We start from the raw sequence: 16007 nt of genomic DNA, 5'->3' as shown, positions 1-16007 counted from the left end.
TAATGAGAAGGGGTCAAAAGGATATGTTCATGTCCAGTTTGAGTCTGAGGAAGCAGCAAATAAAGCGATGAAGAAGCTCATTGGAAAACAACTGAACACCAGCAAAGTGTAAGCCAAGTGTAATTTACTTCTTTAAGGTTAACCAGCTTGCCTTCAAACGTCTGAGTTCTTAACAAATGCTTAACTCATTCAATTTGATGTTTATTAAAATCTTTATATTGTTGAAGTAAACAATTTGCTTAACTGTATGAGGATTTTTCAGTGAGCATCAGGTTATAATTTTGTTGCTGTAGGCATAAAGACTAAGATAAAAATACTAAGAGCAGTGTTTCTGTTGTGTTACAGGTTTATTAAGTGCCTTAAGACCCACGAGGAGCGCAAGACTGAGGCGTGCAAGCAGCACAAGGATGCATAAAGGGTGAGTGTACACTGCAGCCAAGTGTACTATTGTACTACAACCTTGTAGGATGTTTTCTTACAGAAAAAGAAACTCTGGTTGATGCAGATGATAGCTCATATACACTCCAACTCTGCAGCTCAGGATTTTGATTCATTTACTTTTACTTGTGTATTAGAATTTGACCAATGTTCCATTGTGTAGACTGAAAATATTCACAAGCACCTGTTTTCAACTCCTCTTGATTTTGTTAGTCAGTAATGGTGCATAGAAATAATGGCACCTGAGCCTCACTCACATATACAGTATGTATGAAAGACTGTTTGTTTGTAGGTGGATAAAATGGACACTCTGCTGAAGGCGAGGGAAGCTGGTCACAAGCCGGTGAGGATCAGATGTAGCTGTTTCATCACATCACAGTCATTATCTCTATGTAGCTGTGCAAAACTCAGACATGCGGTTTAGACTAAAACTACTCTGCATTTCCCTTTCAGGAAACCCTGAAGATGTCTTTCAATGACGGCAACAAAAATAAGAAGAAGAGAAAGAAGACAACAAATAACAAATAAAGATTGTAGATAAGTGGTTTGGATTGTTGTCATTTTAGTTAGAAAGTTTAAAGAGAAACTATTTTAAATGTTAAGTATTACCTGATAACTGATTGTGGTTTATTTGTATATAAGAAAGAAAGTTAAATGTCTGTAAGGAATACTATCTTGAAGACCAACAAGTTCATGTTTACATGAATTTTAATTTAAATAGTCCATTACTGGACTATAATGTTACTAATGTTGTTAACTGGTCTGTGGATTCTCTGTGGGGAAACACGGTGTAATATCTTCTTTCACCTGATGGTGGCAGCAGACTGTATTAACACACTGCTAAAATTCAAGAGCCTTTACTCTCTGGATATAAATGCTAATTAACTTACAGAATAATATGTAGTCATGGCTAGAGATGAAAAGCAGGAGGGTAGAAGAAAAGATTTTAAAAGGGCTGAAAACCACTGAGACTTGAAAAAATGAAAATGCTTCCTCTTTTTGTCTGATCTTCTCTTAATATCTTCCAGAGTTGTTTGAATTTTGGTGTGATTTTCTTTTATAAACAGTGTTGGTATGGCTTCCAGTAAAGACGAGAAGTTTCAGTGTACCAGTGTCCATAGAAACTACAAAATAAAGTCTGTTACAGTGTGCCCCGTGTTAGGTTGTGCCCCACTCTCCCATACTATTCATCACATCAAAAACTCAACAGTAGAGCAGCTTTTAACTTTTAGAGAGTTCCTCGGTTTGTTGGATATTTGGGAATTCTTGGATAGTAGATGCTGATCTACTTGAATCCCTACTTGAGGAATTCAGTCACAAAATCTAAATTTTTTTACCCAGGCGTTTTTGACCAGTTGACCTTGAAAGTAGACTAATAGTGGAACCTATTATTTTTATCTTTCTTTCTTTCTTTCTTTCTTTCTTTCTTTCTTTCTTTCTTTCTTTCTGTCTCTCTTTCTTTCTCTTTCTTTTCTCTCTCTCTCTCTCTCTCTCTCTCTCTCTCTTTCTTTCTTTCTTACTAGCAAACAAGAAGCAAGCAGGCTCACTGCGCGTCTAGCTGCGCATGCGCCAGTGCTTAAGTTGCCATAGCTACACACAGCCCTCAACGCAAAGCAGACTTGCAGCATTTCACGGAATACACTCGGTATCGCCGGTAAGGTTTTCTTTTATTAATTTATATAATTCGGTAATATTGCGGTTTGCTGCTAGTCTACTTGTCTAAACATATTCTGGGCTGCAGCTTATAACTAATACCATTTTGTCACGCTACAGTGCGCCCGCGATGTTTAATGTTAAATCGCTACCAGATCACAAAAACAAGACTAGACCTCTAGTCATCTTTCTTTCTTTCTTTCTTTCTTTCTTTCTTTCTTTCTTTCTTTCTTTCTTATGTACATTTTGCAATAAACATGGATGCCAGTAAATAAGTGTAAAAAATTCTAATGTGATATATATATATATATACATACATACATACTAAGACATTTTGGTATTTATTTATTTATTTGGCATTTATCTAGATAGATAGATAGATAGATAGATAGATAGATAGATAGATAGATAGATAGATAGATAGATAGATGAATTAGAGCACAGTCATTTTGGAACAGGAAGGGGTCATCCCTAAACTGTTCCCACAGAGTTGTGAGCATGAAATTGTCCAAAATGTCTTGGTATGCTGAAGCATTAACAGTTCCTTTATGCCATTGACTCACTGACTAAAGGAATTTCTTCCCTTACAGCTTCAGGAGACAGTACTTTCTTGAAGACCAAGAAAGTGTCATTTTAGTTAGAAAGTTTAAAGAGAAACTATTTTAAATGTTAAGTATTACCTGATAACTGATTGTGGTTTATTTGTATATAAGAAAGAAAGTTAAATGTCTGTAAGGAATACTATCTTGAAGACCAACAAGTTCATGTTTACATGAATTTTAATTTAAATAGTCCATTACTGGACTATAATCTTACTAATGTTGTTAACTGGTCTGTGGATTCTCTGTGGGGAAACACGGTGTAATATCTTCTTTCACCTGATGGTGGCAGCAGACTGTATTAACACTGCTAAAATTCAAGAGCCTTTACTCTCTGGATACAAAAAATAAAATAATTCTATCTATCTATCTATCTATCTATCTATCTATCTATCTATATATATATATATATATATATATATATATATATATATCACAGTTGGAGGTTTTTTTAGGAATTTCTTCCCTTACAACTTCAGGAAACAGGTAGAGGATGTACAAGGTGGACGTGCCTATGGATGAGAGCTCCATGAAGACTGTGGAGCGACGGCGGGCTGCAGAAGTCGCACGCCAGAAACGCATCTTCAGTACAAGGAACCGGATGATTGGATTGGATGTGCACGTGCTCGAGCAGCAGGTGGCTGAGAGACGAGCTCGTGAGGAGGCGGAGCAGCAGCGGGAAATGGCGTATGGTAAGAACTGAGCATAAATATGAACATAAGGAAGTTAATGAGAAATACACAGTTATTATGCTTAACAACAGCTCTAGGTTGTTATTGATGTATTTCGTTTATTTGTGAATTGGACTGTTAAAGATACCCTTAAAGATAAAGTCCATTAAAAATGAAAATATTCTTTATAATGAACTTAAGTTAGTTATCCAAAATTTATTTTGTAAAGAACTTGTTACATACTTGTTGACATGTTGGTCTATTTCTACTTTCCTTAATGGTTTTCTTAATTACCCACAATGTAATGGTGCAATCTGAGTATTAACCTTTGCTTGAACTCACTCACTTCCTCATGCATAAACTCAGCTTCCAAATCTTCAAATTTCAAGCTAATACCACCATCAACAGCATCATGTTTCTCACCATATAGCTCACTGACTCTGAACCAGGTCTCAGCTGTAACTTAGCAAAACTGCACCATATATCTGCAAACAGATTTCTGAAACTTGTCATCACCTCTATTGGACAACCGCAATCATTTACACAACCTAACCCTTCACACAAGTCATTACTTCACTCATAAAAACTACTAAAACATACAGAAACATTAACAGATAGAGCTACATTGTTCTGTTTTCTGTGCCTCCTATAGATGCACTGTCTATTTCCATGGACCAAAAGCTAATGGAGCAGGAAAGAGAGGAGGAGGAAAGAAGGAAAGAGTTGAGCCAGGAGCTTGTGCAGTACTGGGCGATGTACCAGCGCTCTGAGGACTCTCGTGATGCAGACATTAATTATAATCAACAAGGAGGATCCAGTGTCAGCTTAGTCAATCAGAATTCATTGGGACCTGCCAGTATGCAGGTTTTTCAGGTATTCACATGTATTATGTCTGTGGTTCTTTGGGTTCAGTTCTTGGAAACTCCAATCAGTAAACATGATGTTACACATTGGCCTAATTTGACTACTATGTTAAAAAACCTCATAAAATAAATATGTGATGTGATTGTAAGGGGATCCAAGAAAATATATTTTATACCAGCAGGCATCCCTGGTTATTTGTGATCATGTTAATTTAATTGTTTTTAATGATTTGACTAAATCAGCATGCGTTAGGTTTGTTGTGCTGCAGTTGAAACTGACCTTCATGTATCTTCATGTTTGGGTTCAGGGAGAAGGACTTGAGGAGAATGAAAGGAAGAAACTTCAGAGAGAGCAGAATGAGAGAACGCTTAGAGCTCAAATGGAGGAACACGAAAAATGTCAGAAGGAGCAGAAACACAAAGGTGCACACATAACCCAGATACTTTGCATCTCACTGATTACAAGCTGAAAGCTTACACTGATAGCTGTGCTGTGGTGCATCTGCACTCTTTCCTCAGTAAAACAAAAATACAAAAAAACAAAATTTACATTATAATGGCAGTCATGCTGACTCTGTACATGTTATGTAAGCAGGGAAGTGTGTGTGTGTTTATTTGTGGCCATATAGCGTTAATAGCTTGGAGGGTCCAATCAGGTTGGTCAATATAACTTTTTAAGCTTTAATTTTTTTGAAATTCTAAAAATACTAAAAGAGCAAACGATTTTCTGATTAATTATGTTATCTGAAAAATTAATCGTGTGTGTGTGTGTTCAGAGTTGCTTAGAGGTCTGGAGCAGATCCAGCAGGACCTGAGAGCAACACATCTGGATGATCTGGAGGAAGAGTGTAAAAAAGCAGCTCTCATTGCACTCAAAAGCTACAACCAGGCACAGGTAAGGAAAGAAAAAAAACAGAGAAAGAGAGCAGAAAGGATAGTTATACTTTTTAGCTATTTATTCTGCTTCTTTAAATTCTAATGTCTTTTTGTGTAAGACATTTAGAGTCTTTTTCATTTTGTACAAAAAGGTTTTTTATATAACTTTTTGACATAATTGTACAGTAAGTACTTTATCCTAGTCAGGTTCATGGCAGATCTCATTAAAACGAGACACTGAGCATGAGAAACAATATTTTCTTATCTCAAGGTTACACAGTAACTTCTAGAAAAACACACTCTCTACAGCTTCAGAGATAAATATGTGCCTAGAAGAGTTGAGCATATTTAATGACCTCACATTTAATATATAGGTAAATCCCGACTTCCCACATTTCACCCTTCCTCAAGCAAAACCCACCTTCAGTTTGTATATTTAGACCATATGAGAAAACCTGTTCTGCTGGAGCCTTCTTCTCATGCAGAACCATTTAACCCAGAGCTTATTTTTTGTTACTCAGATTTTAACAGGAGCACGTATGTTTATCATAAAATAAAATACAACTATGTAACAAGGTGAGCATGAAATGATAATGAATAATTTCACATTTAATAATAAAACAAATATTTCATCTATCATTGTCTGATAAGTGAATTACCAGATACATCATATTTCAACCTTTTTCTAGTAAAAAATTTTGTTATAGATAGTCGTCTCCTCATCAAGCAGTGTGTTATGAGATTAATTGCTTTAACATATTAACATGTTATCAGTTACACTCGATAGAACCTGTCCAGGGTCAAGATAAATTTCTTGGAGCAAGAAAGGCTATGTTGATTTAGAATGACCATTTCATAGGCAGAGGAGAGGCGAGAACGAGAGAGACAAGACAAGCAGAGGCATGAGGGCTTGAACCTGGCAGAGGTTCTGCGCATGGTGACCTCTGACCTCTTGACTGAATGCCCGGAATCAGCAGTGAAGGAGGGCATGGGTTCAGCTGAGGCTCCTCGAGTGCTTTCTGATCGCTGGAAGGGGATGAGCTCAGAGCAGCTCAGCGCCATCTACAGACAGAGAGCAGAACAGTGTGCTGAGAAGGAGGTATGTGAAGATCTCTCTGCGAGCGCTTATAACATTTTAGTGGATCACTTTTCTTTTTCATGGTTGTCTAAGCTCTGTTTGTGTTTTCTGCAGAGGCAGAGACAGCAGGAGAAGCAGAGTAACCTGGCATTCGGTTTGCAGCAGCTGGAGCAGGCCAGGCAGCAAATGGAAGAGGAGAGGAGAGTGAGGGAAATGGAGAGCGAGAGGAGAGCACAACTAGACCAATACAACCAGCAGCTGGCCAGAGAGCAGCAGGCACAGTAAGATTAAAGTTCAGTCTAATCTTAATCTGCTGTGTCTCTAGCATGTGTGATTACACTGGACAATCATGTCAACATATCAGTCTTGATTAATTACTTTAATGAAAGTGTAAAACCATTGAGGCATTTGTGAAATAAGCTAGATTTATATTATTTGAATCTGTTCTTTCAGATGTCCAGATGTGTCTCTCATGTCCATCTCATCCTAAAACATTTTTTTTTATTGTTATAGTATTTGCGGGTTCAAATTTGAGTTCAACATTCATTTGAGAAAATTCAACAACTGCACTAAGGACCTGGATTAACTCTATTCGCTTTAGCAATAATGTTTATCAAAATTTAATGATTCAACAGGGCATTTAATTAAAATCTAATAGTCTTGGATCAGGAAACTATTCAGGAATGATTTTGTCTTATAAAACTCAATTTGAAATATTTAAAAACTTCATAATTATTGTTGAAAATGTTATTGCCAATTAAACTAGTGACTATTTTGCGCATTATCCTATAAGCAAGCCCTCAAACATTTACTAATTAATCCATGTATTCTGTCTTTTGCAGCCAGCAGTATCTCAATAATGAACTGTACACCAACCGGCCCACTGGTCGCTACTTCAACCAGTTCAACACAAGCTCTCGCTAAGGGTCCCACCGTCATCAGGTTAATGTACATACTGCAGTACATTATAGTATTATTTTAATACTAATATAGAATTTTTTCACTGTCCAACACACATATATCTGTGATTTCATAACCAACGATAAACTTATAAATGAAGACAGAAGATGTAGCTTGTTCCATGGATTTTTATTCTTGAAGCCTTTACATACAGTGGCTGATTCATGATTCACATACAGTATCATTTTCTATTACAAGCCCACCCCAGTCACTGGCCCAGTTCTCCACTCAGCACCACAGCATAGACAAACTCAACAGAAAAGCAACATGGACATGGCTATTCATCAGTCATCTACAAGTGCAGTCCTCTCATTCGGATCCAATTTATTTAACGTGTCATTAGATTTTATTCAACCATAAACAAACGTAGGCTATACATGATATGAGAGATACATGTCTAGTGTCAGAGCTAGAACTGAGCCTAGAGTAGATTTGAAATCAGAAACAACATTAAAGTTCTAAGTAAAATGTCACATTAATATGACATATAACAGGCAATGCTGCGGCTACATCCTTCTGAAAAGCAAAACAGCTGTGTATATACAGCTCGGATATCTGCAAGTTCTCGGACATGAACAGAGCACGGACGTCTAGCAGCAGTTCGGTTGGACGTTGACACAGTTCACATCACTTGTTCCTCCCGTATGAAAATAAACATCTAGGAGAACATTTGTCCTGAGTGTGTCTGTATAGCAACAACGTAGCCAAAATATTACAACCAGCAGTCCAGACTTACTGCATCACACACTTCCCCCATAGAGTACACTTCACTGCAGGGGACATACTTAGTGCTTTCACTGAGCTTAGGTCAGCACATTGAAAATTCTCCCTGCTCGTGTGTGTGTGCAGGCTACAAACAAGACTCGAGTATCTCTGCTTCCTAATAATGCTTGCGCAGGAATTGCTTTGCAACAGATACACACAATACTGCAACTCGTAAGCAAACAGAACAGGAAAAGAATTCTTCAAACCGATCGTGTTTTGGTGAATGGCCAGTGAAGATTTATTTTGTTTTTTTCTAAAAAAATGTGTTTGGATTTTTTTATCTCAATATGAAAGGACAGCTTGTTTGGACTTCCCTTTTTAAGTTTTCCAAAAAAAAAAAAAACTATTCTCTACTTATCTAGAACAGTTATCTCACAGCTAACTAGACAAAAGGTCAAAGGTTAAGAATTAAAAGATTAACAACCCCAAAACCCATGTAATCAACAAGACACGGTTACAAATAGAGGCCATAGCAAAACAATCATTTGGGATTTATTTACATTCAGATAAATTTTTTTTTCCACTCTTAATCCACATCTCAATTTTTATCAGAGCAACAAACTTTTTCAGCGGGCGTCTCATGTTGTTCTCGTTTTTTTTTTCTCTTCTTCTTCTTCTTCCAAATAACACTGCTTATCCAAACTTAAAGACAGCACACACATCGAACCAGGAACAAATGCTATTTGGTATACAGGTAAGGAATCCAAATCCCAACCCCAACAAAGCATACATTCTCTGCATAAGACACAAACTGGGTTAATTACACATGATTGTTTTTTAACCAAGCTGAAATTAGTGTATGTGTGTACGTGTGATGTGCTCTCTCACAACCCCATCAACCTCAATACTACCTCATACCCGATTACACCTGGGAAGTGTATTCATATGGCTTTATACCAACAGGACTGCAAGAGAGGATTTGTCAGTATACATCATTTAATACACTATGCAGACTACAATACAAAGCGACACACACATATAAGGAGCTACACACAAATGAGCTGACAATGGCGGTGGAACGGTTCAGGGTTCTGAGATGACAGCTCTCTAATACTGGACATGGCTAACTGCTAGCTGTGACTACATACAGCCTGATATAAAGCACCTCATATCAGCGGATCATTGCATCGGATATATTTCTAGGCTATGGAGTCTTGGATGCGTATTTTCTAGAAGGATGCAACATAAAAGACTACGCAAGAGAAAAGATTTAAGATGATTGACAAAAATTGTTAAAAAAAATGTTTAAAAATCAATTAAAAAAATGCATAGATCTCAAACGATGAGGCAGGACAATGAAATGGTGGACGACATAACTATTTATATATAGATATAGTTATAATAATGAACTACATCGATGCAATCCATATGTAATGTCGGACATATGCTTGCACGATGCACTTACCAGGATTTTAAGGCCCTCAATCTCCCTGCGTTTCTTGTTCTCTGCTGCTCACACTGTCCTGTATTTGGCATTAACCATGCGGCGTCTATGTATGTGTCCTTGTCGCGTTAAATCGAATACGTCACTTTGCGTATAAATCGTCATCATTAAAGGAAAACTCGACCCTGAAACACCTCTAATGTGTTTATATTAAAATATTTCTGATGTGCCTGATGTAATGATTCTGGCGCTAATGTATTGGTTAGTGTTGCATTTGTGTGCCGCTATAACGTCGCAGGGTGATAGCACAGTTACATTCGTGTTTAATAGCAGAAAAAAAATTCAAAGATCTCAAACATAAGGGATAATATTCAGGTTTCTCTGCAACCATTTTGCTAATGCTGTTCAATATCTTACCGATGAGAACACTGATGTAGAAATAGTTCTGACATTGATGAAAATATTGATAAAACATTGGTAAAAATCAGACTCGAAGCTAGATATTTGTGTTAGGTAGCGTGCTACAAGATGAAGAGCACAATGCTGTTGCTGGTATTAGCCGAAGAGTTAACGTTTTGGAAGCCGATCGGTTTGAGCAGAGTGTACAGATGATGAGGCGAGACAGCTAGACAGACTAAAGGACCAAAGCACTGCTGCATCACTCTATTTAGAGAGTAAGCAAAGGCTAAATCCCAGTGGTGCCAATACCAAAGGCATTATGGGTAATGTAGGAAAGTGTTAAGTAAAAATAGACCAAAATGTTTGATAAAACTAATAACGTCTCGATACATTTTCATTACAAAATGAATCTTGGATGCCACGGAATTATAAATATCAATAGGTAAGTTGTTCACGGCGGATTTTTCCTTTAATAAAGTCTATTCTGTATAATAAGTCATTTTATCAGGCAGGAAACTGGGACTCTTGTTGCGGTCTACTCTGAAATGATGTATTATAAGAGAACAGAGATTTTATGTGTAAACAGTTTGCAAACATGGCAGTCCCTACACATAAGGGTGGTCTAGTCTATTGTTAAGAATCCCTCCCTTCTGGCTCTACCAGAGGTGAAAGAGTTGGTTTGATTGGGTCTAAAGTCAGTCCCAGCATTGTTTGTGTCTGGTGTTTTTAACTTGGCATTTGCTTCATTGTACACATTGACATTGCACTGTGTGTAACATTGATTGTTTGGTCAGTCATTCAGATACAAGCTGTGAGTCCTGGTTTGATTCTGCTGCTCACGCTGCCCCGCTAATCGAGGTCAGCAGCAGAGTTGGGCAGGCCGTGGTCGGAAGCGACAGGTTTGAGGGGCGAGCTGTCATGCCTCTCGACCTCCGACACGTCTCTGACTCCGCTGTACTGACTGGTCAGAGACTCGTCTATGGTCACCTTGGTGTGAATGCTGTGGCTGTTGCCGTAATCGTCCAGGCCGTCGTCGCTGCACAGCTTGCTGTCCTCGCACAGAGACGGCTGACTAGCCGTGCGCTTCTCCTCGTTGTCACTTCACAGCGAGAAAGAGGAAGAGAGAACCGTTCAAACTTTTATACATCATTATCAGCAACACAGCTTTGAGTTTTGATTGGAAGGTTTCATTATTTATCTACAACAAAAAAATTCAAAGAAGTTAAACTTCAAATGGGTGAAAAACTACAACTGACATCGAAAAGCAGCTCAAAAGATGTTGGTATTGATAAGAAATGATTAAGAGTGCATTCAGAAGGGGAAATGTGTTAAGGTTATGTGCCCAGTATTAAAACAACAAAAATTATGAAATATATTTTATAACAATTATAATTGAATTTAATTTTAATTATAACAATTTTTTAATTCAATTTAATTTATAAAATAATAAATGATAAAATAATTAGCCCTTATCATAATATTAGGGCTTGCTTATAGTAGAATGTTATTCTTATTTATCTTATTATTATTAACATTTTTTATATAATGTAATTGAATATCAGTACATTTCTGAACATTTAAAATGATGTATATAGTCAAATTTCTGTTTCCACTGCAACCAAAAACTGATTAGATATCATCACAGATTATTTTTTATTACAAATACTGTGTACATCAGTGAATTTTGTGTAGGACCGCAATGGCTCGAGGTGATGTTTAGCTCAACAACAGCAAAATTCAGGCCCATGCATTAAAAGACACTGCAAATCATACCTCTCTAGTGATCTGGAAAGCATTCAGGGAAAGCATCAGGGAAAAGAGGGAGAGTGTGATCAAAGCAAAGAAACAGGGCTGCAATTCACAGTCAAGCTTTGTGCTTTAGAAAACCAAAGAAAAAGATGTGACAGCAGCACACCTGTACTCCCCGAACGCCTCATCCTTCATCGGCCGGGACTCCGAGTCCACCTGGCCCTCCTCTTTGTCTTTCACTGAGACAGAGAACGAAAAATGTTTACGCAGTTCATATCGCTCAGGCCTAAATAAACGCTTTCCTAACAGACTCGTGTCCAGGTTTAGTGACTGATCAGTGAGGCAGCTGTCCTACCTGAGTACTTTCCACCTTTACCACGCTTGATGAAGCAGAGAATCAGCAGAAGCAGCAGCAACAGCACAAGGGCGCTGATGAGCCCAATAAACCAGCCTTCAGTCGCAAAGCTACCCTTCATCTCAATTGCTACTTTACACACACACACAGACAAACACAGACACACACTGTATTTTTGCATATTAACAGGCATATAATAAAACAATTCATATTTTTTAAGTGTATTTTTTTTAAATTAAGCATACTTTTTTCACAGCTTACTTCATCCACATACAGTATATCCATTTGCATCCTCATTTAGCTTGCATACTTACTTTGCACACTTAATTATTAAGCCAACATATCTATTTAAATACTAATTTGTTTAGCATTCATAAATATTTTGCATGCTCATTTTTCCAAGTATGCATACACACTTATTTGTCAAGTGTGAATATTTACTTCCTAATACCGGCCTCATTTAGCATTCGTGCTTATTTTGCATTCGTGTTTTTAAGTCTGCATAATTATAAGTCATAATATCGTATATATATAATATGTATATATATTTTTGTACTCAAATTGGTATTTTATTGGTAGAGGAAGTTGTATCATATTTTCTCTATGCAGACACGGATACTGTTCAGTCTCACGCTTTTTATAAAAAGCTCACATTGCCAAGATATTTTTGTCTTTTTTTTTTTAGTCACGCGTGACTCAGATGATGAATGTCACGGTTTCTCAGGATGTGTGAGAACTCTCACTGTGTAAATAGTCTGACTTTTTTTGTTGCAGTGCCAAAAACAGGCCTTGTCAGTTCTGTCGGTTGTGGTTTGTGACTTAATACAAAACCCATCAGGATTGAAGTCTGTGCCTTTCTCTCTGTGTGCATGTGTGTGTGTGTGTGTGTGTGTGTGTGTTATACCTGCGCCTCCTGTCTCTATGTCAGTTTCAGAGAAGGTGTTGTTGTTGTAGATGAAGCGCAGGCGGTAATGGGATCCGGGCTTGAGGCCCTGCAGGGTGTAAAAGGACTGAGACATGTTCACTTTCTCTGATTGTATCCATCCTTCATGGCCTGCGAAAAAACACAAAAAGCCAAAATACAAATAAGCACTAAGCCACCCAAGCTAGGTTCAGAAATACCACATAACATGACACAACTTTACAAGAGTAAAGTGTGCTACACTATATTGCCAAAAGTATTCGCTCACCTGCCTTGACTCGCATATGAACTTAAGTGACATCCCATTCCTAATCCATAGGGTTCAATATGACGTCGGTCCACCCTTTGCAGCTATAACAGCTTCAACTCTTCTGGGAAGGCTGTCCACAAGGTTTAGGAGTGTGTTTATGGGAATTTTTGACCATTCTTCCAAACGCATTTGTGAGGTCACACACTGATGTTGGACGAGAAGGCCTGGCTCTCAGTCTCCGCTCTAATTCATCCCAAAGGTGTTCTATCTGTATGAGGTCAGGACTCTGTGCAGGCCAGTCAAGTTCATCCACACCAGACTCTGTCATCCATGTCTTCATGGACCTTGCTTTGGTCACTGGTGCACAGTCATGTTGGAAGAGGAAGGGGCCAGCTCCAAACTGTTCCCACAAAGTTGGGAGCATGGAATTGTCCAAAATGTCTTGGTATGCTGAAGCATTCAGAGTTCCTTTCACTGGAACTAAGGGGACAAGCCCAGCTCCTGAAAAACAACCCCACACCATAATCCCCCCTCCACCAAACTTTACACTTGGCACAATGCAGTCAGACAAGTACCGTTCTCCTGGCAACCGCCAAACCCAGACTCGTCCATCAGATTGCCAGATGGAGAAGCGTGATTCGTCTCTCCAGAGAACGCATGTCCACTGCTCTAGAGTCCAGTGGTGGTGTGCTTTACACCACTGCAGCCGACGCTTTGCATTGCACTTGGTGATGTATGGCTTGGATGCAGCTGCTCGGCCATGGAAACCCATTCCATGAAGCTATCTGCGCACTGTTCTTCAGCTAATCTGAAGGCCACATGAAGTTTGGAGGTCTGTAGCGATTGACTCTGCAGAAAGTTGGCGACCTCTTCGCACTATGCTCCTCAGCATCCGCTGACCCCGCTTCGTCAGTTTACGTGGCCAACCACTTCGTGGCTGAGTTGCTGTCGTTCCCAAACACTTCCACGTTCTTATAATACAGCTGACAGTTGACTGTGGAATATTTAGGAGTGAGGAAATTTCACGACTGGATTTGTTGCACAGGTGGCATCCTATCACAGTTCCACGCTGGAATTCACTGAGCTCCTGAGAGCGACCCATTCTTTCACAAATGTTTGTAAAAACAGTCTGCATGCCTAGGTGCTTGATTTTATACACCTGTGGCCATGGAAGTGATTGGAACACCTGATTCTGATTATTTGGATGGGTGAGCGAATACTTTTGGCAATATAGTGTATATGATCTACACGAGATGCTCAGCATACTGTATGTAAGTCTAACATAATCATCAAACATCAAACAACACTCGACATATATATATATATATATATATATATATATATATATATATATATATATATATATGACATACACAAGTCATCCTACAAGCCAACTGTTCCTATACCAGTAAGTCATTTAATATGAATGAGCAAAAGATAATAGCTCCATTATCAGCTTTTTTCAAATTTTACGCTCAGGGCAAATCTCTTACCATTTTTCCTCAGGTATCGGATATGGAAACCAATGTTCCTTTGTCTCTCAGGAAAAATCCAGCTTATGTTAACTGCTGTCTCTCCGGCAGAAAAATTAATGTTCTGAGGTGGAGCTGTTTGTACACAAAAACAAGCATAGAAGTCACATCATTATTTATTTCTACAGCAAAGTTTAAAAAAAAGATGTTCTATGATCATTCCAGGCTTCGAGATGCACAGAAACCACACAGCTCTGATATTCCATGTGCTTAAGAAAAAAAAACATGTTCACGATCACGCCTTACTCTCATTCACTTGATCTCCACAGTCCTCATTATTCCTCGTGTATGCTGCTTCATTACCATTTCACTTTCATGCTTCAAAGAAAAAGAGATTCTTAATATCACTAGTTGCCTCTTTAAGTGTCTCTAATCGAGTTTGGCTCTGTGCTCTGCTTGCGCTGTGCATGCATGAAATATCATCCATGTGACCTAGATAAAATGACTCATGTTATATCCTTTAATCTATAAAAAAAATACAGAGCAAAAACCGAGCAAACAGCAGACGTGTGGATCTGTCCTCCTGAAACTATACAATGCTCAAAGTGAGATGTATTTAATGATACAAATGAGTGCTAGATAGATTTTAAATATTGAATTGTTAGGCCATGCCCCTTTCTGGGAGTAACTCGTAGCGAGACCACAGTGTAATTACAGGGACAAAGAAACAGAAAGACAGAGAGGTAGAACACTCTACCTCCGTCAAGTGTAGTCTGTCCCACTTTGATGATTGGCAGGCCTTCTCCAGCTGCAGTGCGCCCCCGCAGGTAGAAACGGTAATGGCTATGACGGTCCAGACCTTTAATGCTCAGGTGATGTACTGCGGGGTCATCGATCTTCTCCACCTGCATGGGGCTGTCCACATTGTCTACTGCAGAGAGAGAGAGAGAGAGAACAGAAGGACTTAGTGGGAAACTTTGAAGTGGTCTGTGAAGAGAGAATGCTGTATGATGAATGGCTGAATGCCTATGCAGGATTTTTGTGTTTTGTGGTTTGTAATCACAGAAATTAATCAATCAAGCTCAAAATCAAGCTCACTCTCCATTATTCAGAGATTTGGGTCAAGACGTGTTACACATTCAGCCATGTCTTATGAGTTTAAAAGAACACTCATGTGCTTGCAATTTCAAGTAGCAAAACTATTGACCAGCACTTGTTTCCACTGCCACTCTGCCTTTATACTGCCTGTATACAGAAACTTTAGTTAGTGAGTCAATACAAAGGTGCCATTAATGGTTAGCTGCAGCATTTAGGAACCTTTTATGACCATTTGCTTTGGTGACTCAGGAGACAACTGACACAACTCTATTTTTGTCTTAAGTTAAAGCAACAAAAGTTCATTGAAAAGTTCACTGAAAGTATCCAACTTTAACTTCCACACCAACTTTATCTCGGTGACCTACGATATGACACATATTAATATAATACTCAAGAGTATTTGTGGTAAAATTGTTGTTGCTGTTGTTGGGTTTTTATGGGGGGGGGGTTGGAATGTTGACCCCTCTCTCATTAG

General features: G+C 38.5%; 3 protein-coding genes across 7 annotated transcripts in view; 2 read left to right on the top strand and 1 right to left on the bottom strand.

The window, feature by feature from the left end:
- Positions 1-1836, top strand: part of LOC131365826 (uncharacterized) — a 7086-nt gene extending 5250 nt beyond the window's left edge. The window contains exons 8-11 of the transcript XR_009206746.1: positions 1-108; positions 346-418; positions 731-781; positions 892-1836. The exon at positions 1-108 is cut by the window's left edge and continues 8 nt beyond it. The gene's annotated coding sequence lies outside the window, so the exon portion shown is untranslated. The remainder of the gene's footprint in view (positions 109-345; positions 419-730; positions 782-891) is intronic.
- Positions 1837-1944: 108 nt separating this feature from the next.
- On the top strand, positions 1945-7161 carry ribc1 (RIB43A domain with coiled-coils 1). Of its 2 annotated transcripts, XM_058409703.1 has the most exons (9): positions 1945-2092; positions 3170-3382; positions 4014-4234; positions 4533-4647; positions 4854-4880; positions 5001-5119; positions 5960-6199; positions 6293-6459; positions 7021-7161. In XM_058409703.1, the coding sequence occupies exons 2-9, from the start codon at positions 3184-3186 to the stop codon at positions 7100-7102; spliced, it is 1170 nt and encodes a 389-aa protein (XP_058265686.1). In that variant the 5' UTR covers positions 1945-2092; positions 3170-3183; the 3' UTR covers positions 7103-7161. The 2 variants fall into 2 exon arrangements, with proteins under 2 accessions (XP_058265686.1, XP_058265687.1); XM_058409704.1 differs by lacking the exon at positions 4854-4880 and having other exon boundaries at positions 1947-2092.
- Positions 7162-7252: 91 nt separating this feature from the next.
- The window catches only part of l1cama (L1 cell adhesion molecule, paralog a), a 54695-nt gene continuing 45940 nt past the window's right edge, over positions 7253-16007 (bottom strand). For 2 of the 4 annotated variants that reach the window (XM_058409698.1, XM_058409702.1), the window contains 7 exons: positions 15192-15365; positions 14456-14569; positions 12695-12844; positions 11791-11922; positions 11602-11674; positions 11460-11471; positions 7253-10785 (listed from right to left, as the gene is read on the bottom strand). In XM_058409698.1, the coding sequence (XP_058265681.1) occupies positions 10536-10785; positions 11460-11471; positions 11602-11674; positions 11791-11922; positions 12695-12844; positions 14456-14569; positions 15192-15365 (905 nt within the window). In that variant the 3' untranslated portion in view covers positions 7253-10535. The remainder of the gene's footprint in view (positions 10786-11459; positions 11472-11601; positions 11675-11790; positions 11923-12694; positions 12845-14455; positions 14570-15191; positions 15366-16007) is intronic. The other 2 variants (XM_058409700.1, XM_058409701.1) reach the window with 2 other exon arrangements.

Source organism: Hemibagrus wyckioides, linkage group LG15 (assembly GCF_019097595.1).
Source record: "Hemibagrus wyckioides isolate EC202008001 linkage group LG15, SWU_Hwy_1.0, whole genome shotgun sequence".
Lineage (NCBI taxonomy): Eukaryota > Metazoa > Chordata > Actinopteri > Siluriformes > Bagridae > Hemibagrus > Hemibagrus wyckioides.
Note: the sequence above shows the minus strand (reverse complement) of the source record. Positions and strands in the feature narration are given on the sequence as shown.

Bases quoted from the DNA above. Each gene is read 5' to 3' on its own strand.
- ribc1 (XM_058409703.1), top strand. From the start codon at position 3,184: ATGTACAAGGTGGACGTGCCTATGGATGAGAGCTCCATGAAGACTGTG. The intron at 3,383-4,013 runs GTAAGAACTGAG...TGCCTCCTATAG, and splicing joins GCAGCGGGAAATGGCGTATG to ATGCACTGTCTATTTCCATG. The intron at 4,881-5,000 runs GTTGGTCAATAT...GTGTGTGTTCAG, and splicing joins AGCTTGGAGGGTCCAATCAG to AGTTGCTTAGAGGTCTGGAG.